The 19,361-nt window shown below is 39.0% G+C and overlaps 1 protein-coding gene across 2 annotated transcripts in view; it reads right to left on the minus strand.

Moving 5' to 3' along the window:
* Positions 1-589: 589 nt before the first annotated feature.
* Positions 590-19,361, minus strand: part of DAP3 (death associated protein 3) — a 35,983-nt gene continuing 17,211 nt past the window's right edge. For both annotated transcript variants that reach the window (XM_008570876.1, XM_008570869.1), the window contains exons 2-13: positions 17,597-17,653; positions 13,100-13,222; positions 11,248-11,349; positions 8,790-8,898; positions 8,556-8,648; positions 7,708-7,838; positions 6,703-6,783; positions 6,459-6,617; positions 5,660-5,719; positions 5,065-5,154; positions 1,948-2,065; positions 590-979 (exon numbers count right to left, since the gene is read on the minus strand). In XM_008570876.1, the coding sequence (XP_008569098.1) occupies positions 894-979; positions 1,948-2,065; positions 5,065-5,154; positions 5,660-5,719; positions 6,459-6,617; positions 6,703-6,783; positions 7,708-7,838; positions 8,556-8,648; positions 8,790-8,898; positions 11,248-11,349; positions 13,100-13,222; positions 17,597-17,653 (1,209 nt within the window). In that variant the 3' untranslated portion in view covers positions 590-893. The remainder of the gene's footprint in view (positions 980-1,947; positions 2,066-5,064; positions 5,155-5,659; positions 5,720-6,458; positions 6,618-6,702; positions 6,784-7,707; positions 7,839-8,555; positions 8,649-8,789; positions 8,899-11,247; positions 11,350-13,099; positions 13,223-17,596; positions 17,654-19,361) is intronic.

Raw genomic sequence — 19,361 nt, forward strand, 5'->3', positions numbered from 1 at the left:
ACTGTTTAATGGATACCTACTATGTATTAGACACTTTACATAGAAATAGAGATAAGGTGAAATTAGAGAAGACTAAGAGACCCTAAGACAGACAGGTAGTAAGTGGGAATCAAAATTCTGACTCTTTAAATCATTCCAACAACCTGGGTATGGTGAAAGGATTAAGCTCTACTGTAAATGATTTGAGTTACTATTTCTCAATTATTCCGAGGATGGTACATAGATAGAACAACTCTATGTACATCAAAGATAAGTTAATTCATTATATACAATGGATAGGAGTTTAATGCTTACTTCTCTCAGGAACACATACAAAGGGACTGTACCATAAACAGCTGCCAGAAACTCAGCTGGAGTTTCAGTAAGGCTCTCAAAGATCACTAAGGGACAAAAGTATAAACAGGATGTGAATGATAAGTGTCTGTGAGGGAGAAGTTAAGCTGTGAATTTTGAATAAAGTCTAGAAAATAGAACTACTGGATATTTCTGTAGAATTGAGTCTCTTCAGACCCCCAACAAGCAGAATGACAGAGAGATTCAATTTGACTCATCTGAAGGCTCTTTCCGTATTATAGATCTAACACAACACTTTAAGAAAGATATTTAATTTTATTTGTTTTAAGAAAAAGATCCATAATTATCTTAAATGTGAAAACTAAATCCTATAAACTAATATTAGTTTCAGGAACAAGGGGACATCTTATTGCCATGTGTTCACAGTCACTTCATAAGGAATCCATTTCAATGAAGGTCCAGAGCCAACTGCAGTCCTGTCCAATCCCGTTCGTACAGGAGCCTGGCTGTTCTTCCTCTGTACTGTGGGACTTCCCCACCTGACTGGGTCCAGCCTAAAGGAAATATCCACTCTCTTCCATGCATGTTCTGACCGTGGCTTAGAGGTAGGCACAGAGCCGCTCCAGCTGCCCAGGGTTTGCATTACTTAGGAACAGCAGCTCCTTCTGCCCTTCTTCTGTCTGAGCTAAAATGGAGTCAAACATATAAGTGGCAGTTTCCTCCTGCTGCATTGCATTCTCCAGAAAATTCTGTAGATAAAGGCTACCTTACCCAGATTACGTTCTGACATAATTAGCGTCTCCCAAGAGATCTCACTTCTAGATCCTTTATCCCATTAAACTATTATTTTTTTCTATGTGTAATTTCCCTTTCTGTCTCTACCACTCCAATCCAGCATCTATCTCTCTTTCCATTCCAAGAATATCTTATGGACTTCAGGACTTTAACAAATCTCCTACGTCCCTCAGAAATCTCTCCACTGTGCCTCCCAACCCACCACACTACAGCTACTTTTATGCTCTTCTCTCTACTACTTTAGTAACCTATTCCAATTACTATGAACTCTTTATTACCTGTTGACACAACAGCCTTTACTTTTCCTCTACATCCCCTTTCACATCCAGAGGTAAGGGCAAGGTTACATGAACAGCTGGAATACTTTCAGTTAAAGTGGATCAAATACGGTATTAAGAGTTAATTTTTGTACATGTACTAAGGCAGGGATGGCAAAGATTCGGGTGCTAGGGTAGCCTCTCATACAATATGAATTATTCTGTGGGTGTCTCAGCCTAAGTCTCTCAGTTGAAGTTTGTTGAATGAGTAAATGCAACAATGAGTGTGGCAGCATCTCAAACACTGGAAACTTTGCCCAGTAGCTGGACTTGGCTTTGCCTCCTTCCTTAGCATAAACATTTTGTTCTGGACTAAGATGAGAATTTAGGGAGAGATATGATCTGTTTTGTAAATTAAACCTTAACCACCTCTCACCCACCTTTCTGTACCATCTTATTAGCCAGAAAGAAGTCAAGATAAAGGGAAAAAAAGATAAAATACAAATTACAGGTTGCTGCTGAGGGAAGAAGAGATCAAGGCTCTGATTTGGTGGGATTCTACTGTGAGCAAAAGCCCTGATGGGAAAAAAATTAAACTGACCTTTCTCATGTTGAAGCCAATTGTTCTCCAAATAATACTGAATGCAACTTTCAAATTCCTTTGGGTTATAGTTGGAAACCAGGATGGGAATAAAGGGATCTAGAGCATCAAATCCTTCCTGGAGAAGAAAAAGGATAAAGAAACAGTATCATTTAAGTGACAAATCAGTAGAGGGACAAATTCTATTTAAGCATTTTGAGGGCAAGGTCTTTGTTTTTCTTCTGTTCTACTTTCTTCCTCACTCTCTGGCTACCTTGCCTTATACAGCGCTCCACACATGGTGGCTGGCTACTGTTGCTCTACCTGGCCACAAATATTTTATTTTATTTTTTATATATATATATATATATAATTTATTATTTATTATTTATTTATTTGTTTGTTTGTTTGTTTGTAGCTGGCCATTATATTTAAAAAAGAAATAACTGGGGCCGGCCCGGTGGCGCACTGGATAGTGCGCCGCTTGGGAAGCGCGGCGGCGCTCCCGCCCGAGGGTTCGGATCCCACATACAGACCGGTTCCCGCTCACTGGCTGAGTGAGGCGTGGGAGCAACGCTGAGGGTTGCGATCCCGTTGCCGGTCCCCGGTCCGGTACGGGGGCAACACTGAGGGTTGCGATCCGTTGCCGGACACGGAAAAAAAAAAAAAAAAAAGAAATAACACTTGAGGAGGGGGATGCCACTTGTCTCAGTATACTTCTTTTTTTTTCAGACAGTTCTGACTTTTGGAACCAAGTTAATGTTTCATATACTCAACACCAGAATATAAATAAAATTAATAAGAATGGGGAAAAAGACTAAATGGAATATAAACAAAAACAAATGAATCAATCAAACAGTATTTCAAATATAACATTTAAGAGGAGGGGGGGGGAAGAAGAGGGGAGAGGGAACTAAACCAAGTAATTTCTGAACAGAATATTTGGACTAAAGACCCTTAGGCTAAAGACAACAACTAAACAAATATCAAACTGTAGTTAGCAGCTTCTTTTTCACAGAGTCAAGGGTTAGCAAATCTAGAGCTACTTTTAACATATTCTAGGACTGAGCAAATAAGTAAATATATTGTAGCTAGTGAGAGAAGATTTCTTATTGTAGTAGATGAGGGTTACAAATATGGAAAGGGGGAAGGATATAATGAATGCTGTGACACTAGCATGGAAGTGGCAAGTAGCAGTATGAACTAGTGGTTTCTGAATATGATTAGAGAAACAGATATAGATATATGGGGATGTGTATATATAAACGTGCACACAGTACATGCATACATATACATGCACGTATATATGTGTATATGAACATTACTTGTATCTGTTTACTAGCTCTGCTGAGAGGGCCCAGAAAAAAATGACACCCCAGTAGAAATGAGTACACACACCACTTGGTTTCTAAATACCATTCTCCTCTAAAACAAACCAAGCCTCCTTAGAGAAAATGGCTGATTCCAGGGTTGGGGCACAGAAAGTACAAGATGAGTCTGGAACATGTTCTTATGCTAGAAAGTAAAGCAATGTTAAAAGAATGATAGGGACGGGCCGGCCCGGTGGCGCACTGCTACAGTGTGCCGCTTGGGAGCGCGGTGGCGCTCCCGCCGAGGGTTCGGATCCCACATACAGACCGGTTCCCGCTCACTGGCTGAGTGAGGTGCGGGTGCAACACCGAGGGTTGCGATCCCGTTGCTGGTCCCGGTCCGGTACGGGCCCGACCCTGGGGGTTGTGATCCGTTGCCGGTCACGAAAAAAAAAAACAAAAAGGAAAAAAAAAAAAAAAGAATGATAGGGACGGGCCGGCCCGGTGGCGCACTGCTACAGTGTGCCGCTTGGGAGCGCGGTGGCGCTCCCGCCGAGGGTTCGGATCCCACATACAGACCGGTTCCCGCTCACTGGCTGAGTGAGGTGCGGGTGCAACACCGAGGGTTGCGATCCCGTTGCTGGTCCCGGTCCGGTACGGGCACGACACTGAGGGTTGTGATCCGTTGCCGGTCACGAAAAATAAAGACAAAAAGGAAAAAAAAAAAAAAAGAATGATAGGGACATGTTAACATGACATAGAAGCCAGTTTGAAGGAGCTCCTATTGGTCAAATATGGGATAATTTGAGCATTAAAATAAAAAATGATAGTAAAGATTTAGAACGCATTAAAATAAGAATCTGCAAGTCCATACTGAAACAAACAAATATATAAGGGAAAAGAGAAAGTTCTTATTTATAATAGAAAGCCAAGAGACACATTTAGAAGAGACAATGGAGCTAGAAAATCTCTATTTGACTATTATCATAATAACTGATTTAGGAAAGAATCATGAATGTAATGGATACTAAAACTAGTAGGTGAAAGTCTGAGGAGTAACAGAATATTTACCTACTCTCAATATATCTCCCAGAGATACTTACTAATTACAAAGGGAAAATAGTAACTTTACTGAGGAGAACCAGATGGACACCACCTCAACTAAGTGTTCAAAATTAACATCACCAGTAATGGGAGAAGTAGATGTCATGTGCCTCCTGATAAGATGCACAGAAAAGATACATCCTCATTTCTAACATCACTTCTATTCGGGAGGAAACATGAGGCAGGCAACCCATAAAATAACCTACAAAATAATTGGCATGTACTTTTCAAAAATATAAAGTTTATAAAAGACAAAGACTGAAGAACTGTCACAGATTAAAGGAGACCAAAGATACAACATAACTGAACATATAACACATTATCCAAGACTTTCTTTTTCTATTTAGGATATTGGGATATCTGGCAAAAACATTAAGTTCCACAGATTAGGTGAAAGTATTGTAACTGATAATTTCCTGATTTTAATAACTGTTGCTATGGTCATATATTAGAATATCTCTGTTTTTAGGAAAGAGACATTATTTAGAGATAAACAGACATGTCTGCAGGTTACTGTCACGTATACTTGAATAAAAAAAAGCGGAGAGAGATAAAAGGATAAAGCAAATATGATGAAGTTAACATTTTAGGAATCTGAGTGAAGGGCATACAGGAATGTGGTTTTTCTCTAAGTGTGAAATTATGTCAGAAACAAGTTAATTTTAAAAAGACCTCTCTTCTAAAAAGACTATCTAAGGGGAAACAGATTTTCCCATGACTTGACCTTTCCCAGCAACTCTTGGGGCAGATAGGCTTTCCGGGGCTTAAAGAGAGACCCAGTCTGGCTCAAAGTCAACACAATTGCACCTCCATGCTGAAAGGAAGGAAAAAAGGCTGAATTAGAAAAAGCTGAAGTAGAAATAAAAATTCAACTTTATCATCTAGATTTTTTACCATACACTGTTATGACAGTGTGGTCTAGCACAGTTAAGTGGCAAATAAATTGATTATTAGTTCTAAATTTGGCCCTAACAATAAATTGCTGCACAATCCTAAATTTATCAAAACTTATTTTTGAGTCTCAAAGTCTTTTTAAAGATGGTAAGAAGATACAAAACGCTTTAAACAACTGCAAGCAAAATAAAATCAGGCCAATATTTAAATAAAATGGTTTTGAATAAGTTTACTCCAGTCAAGTGGAAAGATTAGAAAACAAATACATAGATTTAAATCCAGACTTTACTCTTAACTTTGTACAGTTACAGGAATTAAGAAAAAGAACTTTCTGTCCATAAAGTTAGAGACAGCAAAGTATTAGCAATGTAGTAGAATATGTTTAAAACAAAAACACATTTCAGAAAGGTATCATATGCACTTACCCAGTCATTTTTCATCATTTTCCTTAGGTTGTAAATAAGTGCTAGTTCCTCTGGGGCAATCTGCACATTGGTCAGTGAGAGAGAGAAGAGATCATTACTTGCTTTTCCTGGTTGCGCCTCTGAGACAACTGAATTAACAACTACTACACAATCATGGTACCTGAAGGTATACCCTCTGGGACAAGCTACATAGCCACTGGCCCTAGAACTGCCATGCATCTGCAGATTAAAAACTGTCACCAAGAGAGAAAACACCCAGTACCCTAAACCAACCCCTTCCTTGATGCTTCTGATCTTCTCCGCTTAGACAACATAGCCTCATTTGAAATACAGAATAGAGACAAAAAATTAGGAAAGAAAGAAAACAGAAAGAAAGCTTGTGCTGTCATGCTCTTTCCAAACTCTATCCCTTAGTTTTCAATGTATAATGGAACTCCTGGTATCACCTTCTCCTTCTGATGCTATTTTCTTTTTTTTTTTCCTTTTTATCTTTTTTACTGACCGGTAACGGGATCGCAACCCTTGGTGTTGCGCCCGCACCGCGCTCAGCCAGTGAGTGGGAACCGGTCTCCACATGGGATCCGAACCCTCGGCGGGAGTGCCGCCGCGCTCCCAAGCGGCGCACTCTCCAGTGCGCCACCGGGCCGGCCCTTCTGATGCTATTTTCACTGTAAGTTTTAATTCAAATACTCCTAGAACAAGAAAATATATTGCATGATCTACAATGCAAATTCCAGCCTCTGTAAATGATGGAATCAGAAATCAGAGAAACCAGAACAGAGAAATCCAGTTTTCCTACCGGGCTTTTATCTTCTCTTTTCAGAGTGGTCCTCCCCCAGAGAGCATTGATTCCATCCACTGCCACCAGGAGGTGAAAAATGCCCAAAGAACTCTGCCTCTTTAGCTCTTTCAGCACAATCCCAACTGCATCTGTAGCATTCTTCACCCGTGTTATGCCCTGTTGGGAGAGACAGTGGCTTACAGTGCTATAAGAGGCTTTCTATGGTTATGACATGATACACATTCAGAGTCTTCTCTTATACCTGTTCAACCACTTCTCCCAAAGGACTGCCTTTCTCCGTGCTTTCTCTCTTATTCCAGACATATTTTTCTTGAACTTTTATCTAAAAACAAGCAAACAAAATAAAAACCAAAAAAAAAGCTACTTCACCTAAGGGTGAACCCATCCCTTGAGAAGGTAGGAAGTTAAGGACTCAGTTTTAATCTATTTTTCGGATCTTTTATAAGAGACCTCAATATGGAAGTGAATGCTTTCTAACCCATTTCTGCCTGGAGCTTTGGGAAAAAAAAGTAAGATTCTGACTAGAAAGGTCCATAATGAGGCCTCGGCATCTGCATTTTTAATAAGCTCCTAGGTGATTCTGCTTTATTTTTTTATTTTTATTTTTTTTGTCTTTTTTCATGTCCAGCAACGGATCGCAACCCTCAGTGTTGCGCCCGTACCGGACTGGGACTGGCAACGGGATCGCAACCCTCGGTGTTGCACCCACACCTCGCTCAGCCAGTGAGCGGCCGGTCTGTATGTGGGATCCGAACCCTCGGCGGGAGCGCTGCCGCGCTTCCCAAGTGGCGCACTGTAGCAGTGCACCACCGGGCCGGCCCTGATTCTGCTTTATACCCAGAGTTGAAACCCGTGGTCTAGGGATTGTATCCAAGAATCTCAGGAGTAAAAAACAATTTTACAAATACATTTCTGGTTCTCAACAAAGATCTTATCTGGAGAAAATCATATAGGTGGACACGTGCTTGTGGGGAAGTTGAGGCAGTGCCTTGGAAAAGTCAACGGATCAATATGGTTTTCACTTTGCTGCCCACAAAACTGCTTATTGTTGCTTCTTTATTTCACATGGATAATGAGCTTCCAGTTGTGAGCCCACTGTGAGCAAAATGTACGAAAGAAACACAAAATAGTATAGTTATTCCAAACTACAGTATCAGTTCTCCATAGCCTACTGGTACTCAGGGTAGAAGGAAGACAGAATGTATATAAAGACAGTCCAGCACCAAACTTCTGGCAGTCTAGTCACCTGGCTCAGGAAGCGTTCATTTGCAGTTTTGAAGTTCTTTAGCCACATCGAAGCCTCTAAAGGTTGATCAAAGCGCTCTTTGTTATAGGTGGACTGCAGAAGATCCCGGCAATTTTTCACCCAAAGATGAGCTTAAAAAAAAGGCACAAGAAAACAAAATAGGCAGGAACTGACTATATTCAACTCAAAATAATCTATGCCTCTGTAAGTTATGGGAAATGACTTTAGTTTCCCATATTTCTTTCTTAAAGCCTTCTTGCTCTGGGATTTACATTTTTGTCCGGTTCATCTTAAACTAAACATTATCATTACAATGAATTCATAAGAAATACCACATGCATTAAATGTCACCTCTGCTTACTGGCAGTTTTTAAAGCTAAGTCAGAAACTGGATGTATACAACATTGAACAAAAAGGGATATATGCAACGTATAACGGTTTAAGTTTAAGTTTTTAGGATCCATGCTGACAACTCTAGAATGCTAAATAGTAAAAGGCTCTATGGATATTCAAAATTGATGGGAAAAACAAAACAAAACAAAAACCTGTGGTGACCTCTAAGGCCAGGGTTTATGCTCTTGGGCATTAAATCAAAGTAAGGACTGCTTAGTGTCAAAAGACTTCAGAAGGTTCTTAGCCAAATTTCCTCTTGTCATATATACTTCACCTAGCAATCTGCTTGGCACTAATATAAAGAAATCATGATGAGCTAGTTCAGACTACTCTATATTTGGAGCAAAGGCTTTTCCTTCAGCTGTTATGGTCCTGTCAGGAAATTAAAGCCACACTGCTACCTCAGTAACAGGATAACTAAACCTGACAGAGAAGAAAAGATAGGAAGTTCTTACCATCTGGAATATGCAGTATCAGCCAGTCCTGTTTTGCACAGAAATGAATAGCATGGCAAAGACTGAGGGTTTTTCCTGTTCCCTTCTCCCCATCTAAAGTACCTGTTGTTAAAGAAAACATCACTAAGATGGGATACTTCTATTGTCAACAGCATTCTTGCATTTCTTCTTTTCCCTTATTTTGAGGGGAGAAAAAGTTGGAACCAGAGGGCCAAGGCAGGCAGGAAAGGATACAGAGAAGATATCGTACAGCTGGATGAGCAAAATTGGTGTTTTTCAGGTAATGCAGAAGCTCTAGGGTTGGTTTCCTTATCATCAGGCAAGCTTCACCGAATGTCTTCACCTAACAAAACAGAGAAGAAGGAAGGAGAGGGTGGGTGTGAAACATCTAACTAGTTCTTATTGTACACACTAAACCTAATGCAGCAACCAAGGGCACCAGACTGCATGCTTCAATTTACTCAGTTATGAAAAGTTGGATTGGTATTGAATTTGAAAAATCTATCCATATAATTTAGCTAAAAACTGAAATATTGTTCCACACCAAGCAACATAATAGTCAACTTTTAATTATTCCTGTTAATGAAACATAGATATTATATCAGTTTACTGAAATCTATAAATAATGCAGACATCGCATAATATAACTATGTATACCACTTAGGGTCAATATAAATATTAAAAGCATGTAAAATGTTTATCAAAGTATCTGACACATGGTAAGCATTCAACAAACACTGATTCTTTTAAATTTATTTTTAGTTAATTTTTATTACTATAACCATCTAGACCTTTTTCTGTAGCTACATACATGGCAGTTCAGGAGCAGGTATGACCAGATGCTCCACAATTATGGGGCCATACCTCACACCACCAGCATACTGACACATCAGAGTTTATGTGTTCACTCCCATTTTGCCACCAGAATACCTTGGTGGAAAAATTCGGGAAGCACTGATATGTGTGTGAAAGTGATTTGCAAATAAAGTATTTAATTATGTCTTCTAATAAGAATAAATATCTAACAAATAATATTTGCAAGTAAGGTTTAAAATATTTTGGGGGCTGGCTGGTTAGGTCAGTTGGTTACAGTATGATGCTAATAACACCAAGGTCCAAGAGTTGATCCCTGTACAGGCAAGCTGCTGAAATAAATAAGTAAAAATAAAAGAGTATTGGTATTTTTTTCTCCCCATGGTTAGCCGATATGGGGAAAGAACCCTTAACTTTGGTGTTATAACACCGTGGTCTAACCAACTGACCTAACCAGCTAGGCCCACAGTGTTGGTATTATAAAAAAAAAAAAATCCTAACAAAACTATTAGATTGGTGTAGGAGTTGACAGGTAAGTCCAAATTTAATATAAAGTGCAATCTTCAAAAACATGATACAGATATTAAAATAGAAATGTCATGTTAGGCAGTATGACAGTACTAAAACAAAAAAAATGGTGAGGGAGCTGGCCTTTTATAAATGGAAATCATGGTAAAAATTTTTTTTTTCCTTTTTGTCTTTTTTACTGACCGGTAACGGTATCACAACCCTCGGTGTCGCGCCCGTACCGGGGACCGGCAACGGGATTGCAACCCTCGGTGTTGCGCCTGCACCGCGCTCAGCCAGTGAGCGGGAACCAGTCTCCACGTGGGATCCGAACCCTCGGCGGGAGCGCTGCCGCACTCCCAAGCGGCGCACTCTCCACTGCGCCACCGGGCCGGCCCCATGGTAAAAATTAATGAGGAATTCCCTCCAGAGCACCGGTGGGTAAGCCAGTCTGAAAGCAACCTGAATGTTTAATCAAAGACAGGATTTTACAACCCAGAAACTGAAAACTGTATGTGAATGTCTTGGAACAGTATAAAGTGCCATTACAGATGATTTTTTCTGACTGTGTCCCATTTCCGATCTTAACAAAATTTTTGATGACAAGGGTATCTGTGGTCTAGAATTAACTCCCTTATTGGTATTATTCCCTTATTATCATCTAATTTCCTAAAATAAAGCACACTGAAGAAATGACATCCTCTTGCTCCTAAGCTAATATCACGTACACAGGCAAGTTTGATATTTCATTAAGAAGATATAATTTCTAATGCTGCAAGTAATTCAGCATGAGCTACTCAGAAGAATCAGTTGTGCCAATAAACTATGCTTGCAGTAATCACATGAATTCTTTCAATGGCTATGAAGTAATCCAAGATTATACTCTTTGGGTTGAAGTTATGGCCACAAAACGACATTTTCTTATAATCCATGAAAATGAAGAATAATGATATATATAGTCTAAATATCATTTCTGCTTTGCTCAGGAATGTATTACAATTTTGTTTTTGTGCAGCATTTTAAGTATTTTCATGATATTTTGCCAAGGCAAATATTAAAGTTCATTTTAAACAATTACTTGAACGCCAGAGTTTCTAAAAACTTATTAGGTAACACAAGGAAAAAAAAAATGTCAATATGGCTTATTTATAAGTATATTTACGTGGCTCCAAAAAGAATTTAAGGTGGTTAACAGAAGATAAACATTAGCTTAAGGTAATTGTACTATTCACCAAAGATAATCAGCAGCTGAATCTGTTTTTCAGATCCGATTTTCATCTTTTATAGTTTTCTACTCATTTAACCTCACCCCCTTGCTATCAGCAGCTTGTATTCTGGGCTCACCCCCAATTCCATTCCCTGTTTTGAGCACCTGCATTACAAAGCGGGGAGGCAGGCCATGGGGAAATACAGTCTTCAAATCCTGGAGGGGGATGTTGTAGTGCTGACCCTGGTGCTGCTCCCCATGCTTGGCCTAGGAAATAAAAATGCAAACAGGTGTAATGTGGACACAGACAAACTGGTCAATATTCTGAAAAGTGCACTAGGCCTGCTAGACCACGCTGGGGAAACACTCATCTGTCAGAGCTGGAAAAGATATCTTTCATTTTTTTATCTTAAACAAAAATGCTGGTTGTTGTCCCCCAATCCAGTGTGTATATAAAGGTGGTGGCTTGAATGATGAAACCAGTTGCTCAGTAAAAACCCTACATGTGGGGGTAACAGAGACAATTCTTGCCATCTAGATTCCTCTGTGCTATATATAGAGATGCTCCAGTCATGTGACAAGATAATCTGCATGCTGCTGTTTCCATAGAAACCCCAGAGGAATCGACAGATAAAGGGACTACAATTATGGAGGGAGCTAAAGGCACTTCAGTGACTCCATTCATTTATTCTATTTTATTTTGTGCTTGTAAAAATAGGTGAATGCTAGAGACATATATAAAATACACCCTGCTGGGATGGTATTTTGGGTAATGAGTTATTCTTTTCCCCTTTCACACAGCTTGTATTAAGATGGGAAGACTCAGAGGGTAGGTGCAGGGACAAACAAGCTGTTGGTGCTCTTCACATTAAAGCACAGACTGGCTGGCTGGTTAGCTTAGTTGGTTAGAGCACAGTGTTGTAACACCAAGTTCAAGGGTTTAGACCCCCATACTGGCCAGCTGTACAAAGAAAAAAAAAAGCACAAAACACAAAACTAATTCTTTTATGAAAGGTAGCAACAATGCTGGGGAATGAGACAGAAATCAATATCCAGCCTAATGGGACCTGAACTAGAAAATGCAACATTGGACACTGCTGGAATCCTGGCTTCTGCTGACAAACTTCATTTTATTTTTATTTATTTATTTTTTTTTTAAAAGATGACCGGTAAGGGGATCTTAACCCTTGACTTGGTGTTGTCAGCACCACGCTCAGCCAGTGAGCGAACCGGCCATCCCTATATGGGATCCGAACCCGGGGCCTTGGTGTTATCAGCACCACACTCTCCCGAGTGAGCCACGGGCCGGCCCGACAAACTTCATTTTAAACATTGCTCTTCTCATAAGAAATCAAGTTAGTTCCCTCTCTTGACACCAGGAAATCCATTTACAAGGATGAAAAATAGTACCAGACTGGTTATCAGAAAAACTGGGTTCTGCACCTGCCCTGCTGTGTGATTTTGGGCAAGTAATTTTATTTCTTTAGTATTCTTCATACCAGGGGTTGGTAAGCTATGACTGGTCACCAATTTTGTTAATAAAGTTTACTGGAACATAGCCACACCTATTTGTTTATGGCAGAGTTGAAGAGCTGTGACAGAGACTGTTACAGCCCACAAGCCTAAAATACTTAATACCTGATCTTTTAAGGAAAAGTTTGCCACCCAACATACAATAGATCAGCAATAACCGCTAATCTTACCTTGTAAGACATTGAACTTAATAAGTACTATGCACCTATTCTATGCTCAGCAAAATCCTTGGCACTAGGTGATTTCACTAGTAGGAATTAAGTCAGAACATATGTGGAGTGACCTGAGAACTTTATGCTACCACAGTATCAGGCAGGGACAGGGGAGATCTGGGTTCCAGAGAGCTATCTCAGATGCACTGCCTATCTGACTATATGTAAACTGCTTAGCATCTTTTAAGTTTCAATTTTCCTGATATGTTAAATGAGGACAGCAAAGCAAATTATAAGCCCTGTAAAACCCCATATACATATTAGCAACTCACCGGGTCACTCTCATAGGTGCGGGAAATAGCTCTGGGACTCTCAACTGGAACCTGGTTATCTAGGTGAGCAGCAATGCTCTGGGATGCCTGGGTGTCCATGTGCAAAAAACGTCCAGGGTCCAACTACAAAAAACCACAATTTAGTGTTTTAGAATTGTCAAACTTCTTTTAATGTACTTGCCCACCCACAGTGATGAATGGTTCCTACTATCATGCATTTCTCAGATGTCCAATAATCACATCACTTCAGTTATCAGGGAATTAGTACAATGTTCTTCACTATTTGATAGTTATAATTATGACCTCTGTAGCAATTTTCTAGCTGTGCCCTGGAATAAATAATCTTTCATTGGAGGCATGTAATGAGGGAGTGTGTAAAACATCCAGCTAAGTGAAAGTAAACTCTTTATAGGTAACTTGGTGAACCGCACACAGAAACCTCTTAACCAGGGAGGAAGGGAAAGATGAGATATCGGGAGACGAATGTGAGAAAATGTTAAGTGGAGAACCCCAAAATTGAGGCCTTATGTAGAAGGTGAAAAGATGCCAGTATGAAGAAAAGATTAGGGTACAAAGCCAGGAGAACAGGGAAATGAGAGATGGATGTAATAAGGGAGTTGCTTGATAAATCAATGGGTAATGTGAAAGCTACCTGTGTTTATATCCATTTCTGCACTCAAGCAGCTTCTTGAGTGCAGAAATGAATATTATTTTTGTACCACCCCTCCTAACACTTATACCCATTTTATGAGAAGACTTAAACTCCATGTATAAATTCCATCTCTAACAGTCCATTCCTATTACACAGGTTTAGAGAGGCTATCATAACAACTTTTTAACCAATATCCTTATCTCTAAATCTTTGATTCTTCATCTTTCACAATCTTTTATCCTCCCAAATAATAGGTTTAACTTTCAGCTGACCAAAAAGCAATAAATGGTTCCCTACTGATATCAAAGTAAATATCAAAGTTCTTAGCATGATAATTGAGACCACTATTATGATTTCAACCTACCTTTCTGGTCTAATTCCTTCATAAACTCTACATTCTGGTCATATGACCATGCTGAAACATGTCATTCACTTTTATGCCTCTATACCTCTGCTCATTCTACTTTGATTTCCCTCTCTACCTATTTATCTTACCCATTCATTAAGGCTCAACTCAAATGTCACATCCTCAGTGATGATTTGGCAGACACCTCCAATCAAAAGTAATTATCTTTCCTTTTCTGCTAATAGCACTTTTTTCATACTGCATTGCAGTTTTACTCTGCCTTGAACTGCACTCATAACTACTGTTAAGAGTATCTGTTAGATGCTAGGCAATATAGTATCTTACATGCACTATTTTTGAGCCTAGAATCCTGCAAGTCAGGTAGAGTATTATCATCCCTGTTTTGTGATAGGGAAAACAAGGTTCAGTGAAGTTAAGCAATTTTTACTAAGGTCAGAGTTGGTTGGTGGTAGAACCAGAATTCGAACCCAAGTTTTTCTGACTCCAAAATCTCTATTCTTTTTATCATGTCATGTTATCTTATACACGTTCACCTCTCATTCTAGGTCATACACTTGGAAGAGAGGGATTAGATTTTATTCATTTTTGTATCTTCTCCTCCAAGTACCTAACACACCACAAATACTTAGTACTTGTGCCCTGGAATGAAGAATCTTTTTTTTTTTTAAAAAGATGACCGGTATGGGGATCTTAACCCTTGACTTGGTGTGGTCAGCACCACGCTCAGCCAGTGAGCCAACCAGCCATCCATATATAGGATCTGAAACCATGACCTTGGTGTTATCAGCACCGCAATCTCCTGAGTGAGCCACAGGCCGGCCCAAGAATCTTTCATTAAAGATCTGTTGGGAAAATAGTATAGTTTGGTCAAGGCCCTCGCCTCGGGTTCAGCTGGGTGTGGTTCAGCATCCTTTGTAAGCAAATTGTGTGTGTGTGTGTGTGTGTGTGTGTTAGTGCACATGCACACCAATGTATCTTTTTAGTTTTGTTGCTATTCGAGAGAGGAGAGAGAGAGAGAGAAGTTTTAGTGAAGCAGGTGGGCGGGTGTAGGCCTGTACAGCCAGGCTTTCCAACCTATGGCTCCAAGGACCCTTGGACCTTTTGGCCAGTTACCTAGCTCATAGACCTGCGTGAAGGGGTCTGGTGACCCAGCCTGGCATATGAAGGGCTTGTGACCCAGTCTGTGAACGGGCTTGAGGGGTCTGGGAGCTCCAGATCCAGCCCTAGTTCAACAATCGGCCCAGTTGGTGCAGGATTACTGGCAGGTAAAAGAGTCTGACAACTAGCACAGCAACATGTAATGTGAAAGTATGTAAAGTCTCCAGCTAAGGAAGTAAACTCTACAGGCAACATAGTGAACAACACACTGGAATCTCTGAACCATTACTGGCAGATTTCAATATAAAGTAACAGAGTAAAGCAATAGGTTGCCCCAAATTTGTCTGAGAATGTATGATTGTAAATTTACTTCATAACAGAGCTAACAATGCTCACTAAATATCCAAATATTCTACATTTCTCAGCCTCCCTTGCAGAAAGGCTGGGGTCATGTGATTGCCTCTGGTTAAAGAGCTGGGAGTGAAAATAAATTGTGTCATTTCTAGTCAGAGCCAGCTAAGAGTAGATATAAATTCTTTCTTTTGTTCTCCCGCTGTGGCAACCTTAAAAGCTACATGTTGAGCTTTCCTGAGAAGGTGAACCTTTGTACCTATGTCCATCTCCTCAATCTTGCCTGCAAAGCCTTTTGGAAATATAGGAACAGCAAAAACAAAGCAAAACCCATACACATAATACAAACAATACCCTTTGTTGTGTTAAGCCATTGAGAATTCAGGGCTTGTCACCTCGGCATAGCAATCTGAAAAATACATCTTAGTACTAATACTACTCAATTTTATCTACTGGAGAGAAAGCACCATGTCTCTCTTTAAGAGGTCAAGTGGAAAACTAAAAGTATTCAAGGACCACAAGGTGGTGCTATTTCTACAGTAATCTGATGACTTTAAGCTAGGAAAATGGATCCCTTACTTCTTAGGAGTGTTATGTATGCCATGACCCAGCTTAATCTTAGTTTCCAGGGAAAACAACCATATGTATGACTGTCACTGCACAGTTCCAGAACAAACAGCATTTGTGGGCCAATCTAGGTCACCCTGAACCGAACTAAAAAACCCACAAAATTCCTCTCACTAACATCTCTTTTATGGTCTGGCCTCAGTTCTTATCTGGTATTAAGGAAGAAGACATTTTAAGCCTTGCAATATGATCGGTTGAGGTGATCCAACCCTCTGTTGATCCTTGCTTTTATTTCATTTTATAATAATGGGTTATTTTATGTACATAGGTTTTTCATGAACCCATGGGGGTAGGGAGAGGAGAACCCTACACGAGAAAGGCTCTTCTTCTAGGAAATCTAATCTGTAATTAAATGATCAGATGAAAGGGACCACACCCTTCTGGCTGTTCTCATCCTTCAGGATTTAGCACTGGGAGGATTTCTTCTGGACTCAACTAATCCAAGTTAGGTACTCTTCCTTGGTACTGTAATAGCACCACACAGTACCAGTCATTTATTCATGATTCCACTACTGGACTGTGAAGTTCTAGAGAACATGGACCATTAAGTGCAACATAGCATAGTGATTAGGCCACAGGCTTTGAAGCCAGACAGACCTGGCATCTAGTCTGGCTTTGCAGCTTCACAGCCTGTTTCCTTATTTAAGTTATTTAGCCATTCTAATCCTCAGTTTCTGCATCTGTGAAACAAAGATATTATCTTCTTCATGGGTTGGTCATGAGGATTAAAAGAAATAAAGCAATCAGCACAGTACCTGACACATAATAAGTGCCCAACAAATAATACGAAGGTACTTCAAAATGTTCATGGAAAAATAGAATTGAAAGATAATACGAATCTTTCCATGAACATTTTGAAGTACCCTTGTAACTACTGTTAGTAAAATGAGTCATCTTGAAATTCTGAATACCTGTTATATGGAAGGTATTGAAAAACTATTTGGTAAATGAATAAAAGAATGATGTAAACCAGCAGAACGATCTTTTTCATAAATGATTTTATTATTTTATTCTACCATCATGTTAAAGCTCTAAGTTGGCTACTTGTTTTTCTTTTAAATACTTCATTAAGGGATGATAACCATTAATCCAATGAGAGAAATAATAAAAGATAACTGTATTCAAACTTACCTGTTTTTTTTGGAAAAATGTTAATTCTCCTATCACATGGTAAATTCTCAAACACAACTATTCTACTGAGATCTGTTAACTGAAGATTTTTAGGGCATCTGGGAGTAAAGTATATAGGTAGACAAATGAAATTGTGACTGTTCTTTTGAGTGTAAACTTGTAAATGAAAGCTGAACCAGAGTATTTGATTCTTAATATAATAAATCCATCTATAAACAAGCAATATACCTACAAGCAGTTTGCACAAAGCCTTAGATCAGTTAAGACTCACCTTATGGACCCTGGAGATAATAAGCCTTGATAGTCCTTTCAACATTGTCCTTACACTCTTAAAAAAAAGTAAAAAGGTAAGTCACAAATGGGAAAAGATATTTGCAATACATAAAACTGACAATGGATTAATATCTAGAATGTATATAACGAGCACCTACAGATTGATAAAGAAAAATGAGCAAAAGACATGAAGAGGCATTTCACAGAAAAGTTAACAAAAGTGGTTAGTAAACCCATGAAAAGATTTTCAACCTCATTACAAGTCAGGAAAATGCAAATTCAAACCATGACAATGAGATACTATTCACAAACACTATATTGGAAAAAATGAAAAAGTCAGATAACAGCAGATGTTAAAGAGGCTGTGACGCAATGGGATCTTTCATACAATGCCAGTGGGTATGTAAACACAAATATCCTGATAAACAAATCTGGTATTATCTTCGTAAAGTTAAAAATGTACAAGTCTAGGGGCCGGCCTGTGGCTCACTCGGGAGAGTGCGGTGCTGATAACACCAAGGCCCCGGGTTCGGATCCCATATAGGGATGGCCGGTTTGCTCACTGGCTGAGCGTGGTGCTGACAACACCAGGTCAGAGGTTAAGATCCCCTTACCGGTCATCTTTAAAAAAAAAAAAAAAAAAATACAAGTCTATGACCCAGATATTCTACTCCTTGGTATTCTTTGGTATAAGTATTCTAGATTCTTGGTACTCCTTTGTATAAGTATTCTAGGAAAATACTTATACACGTACATTGAGAAATATATATATATAAATGTTTATAGTATTAGAGTATGAATTATCAAAAAACTGTAGAAACCTCAAATGTCCACTGATAGAACAGTGAATAAATAGAGATATAGTCATACAATGGAATACCATATAGCAATAAAAAGAATAAACTACAGTTAGATGCATCAATATGAATCAATCTCAAAAATTAATACTCAGCAAAAACTATTACATCTAGCACGATATAATTTATGTAAAATTCAATAACAAAAAACTTCATTCATTATTTGGGAGATACATATATATTTAGTAAAACTGAAATAGAAAGGCAAGAGAATGATAAGAACATTTAGAATAATGGTTACTCTTAGGGAGGAAGGAAAGAGAAAAGACTGGGGGCTGGGCACACAAGGAAACTGGCAATGATCTATTTTTTTTTTTAAGAATTCAATTAAATATTCATTGAACAAATGCATAATAAATGAACTAAGGGGTATTTTAACATGGTAATACAATAAACAACTTCAAATATTCAGAGAGCTGTCACACAAAAAATGAAAGACTTGTTCAGTATTTCTCCAAAAGGCAGAACTTGAACCAAGGGATAAATACAAGCAACCAAATGGCTGCAGGATAGTACAAAGTGTATTACTTATCTTAACAGCTTCCTTCCACATACAATGCATTCTATGTTAACTTTTCCCTTCTTCTGAAAGGAGACATAACAACTTAATACTTCTCATGAATGTCTTAAATAAGTCCCATTTTCATGGTAAGCCCTCCATTGCCAGCAATGCCACATACGCTGTCAGAAAAAATCTAAAGTTAACAAACTGGTTTACTAAAGAAACGGTCTATTTGTCCCTCAGCTATATTTCTGTATTCTACGTTAGTGATTATCAGGAGGGGGGAAAAAGAGAGCATATTCTCCAGAGAAGGTGAATCTCAATCCCCAGCAATTCAGGTTCCATTAGGAATTTTAACTCCTCCTTAAACACCAAATGAATCACTACAACTATCAACCAGTGGT

This window comes from Galeopterus variegatus, unplaced genomic scaffold (assembly GCF_000696425.1).
Source record: "Galeopterus variegatus unplaced genomic scaffold, G_variegatus-3.0.2 Scaffold33, whole genome shotgun sequence".
Classification (NCBI taxonomy): domain Eukaryota; kingdom Metazoa; phylum Chordata; class Mammalia; order Dermoptera; family Cynocephalidae; genus Galeopterus; species Galeopterus variegatus.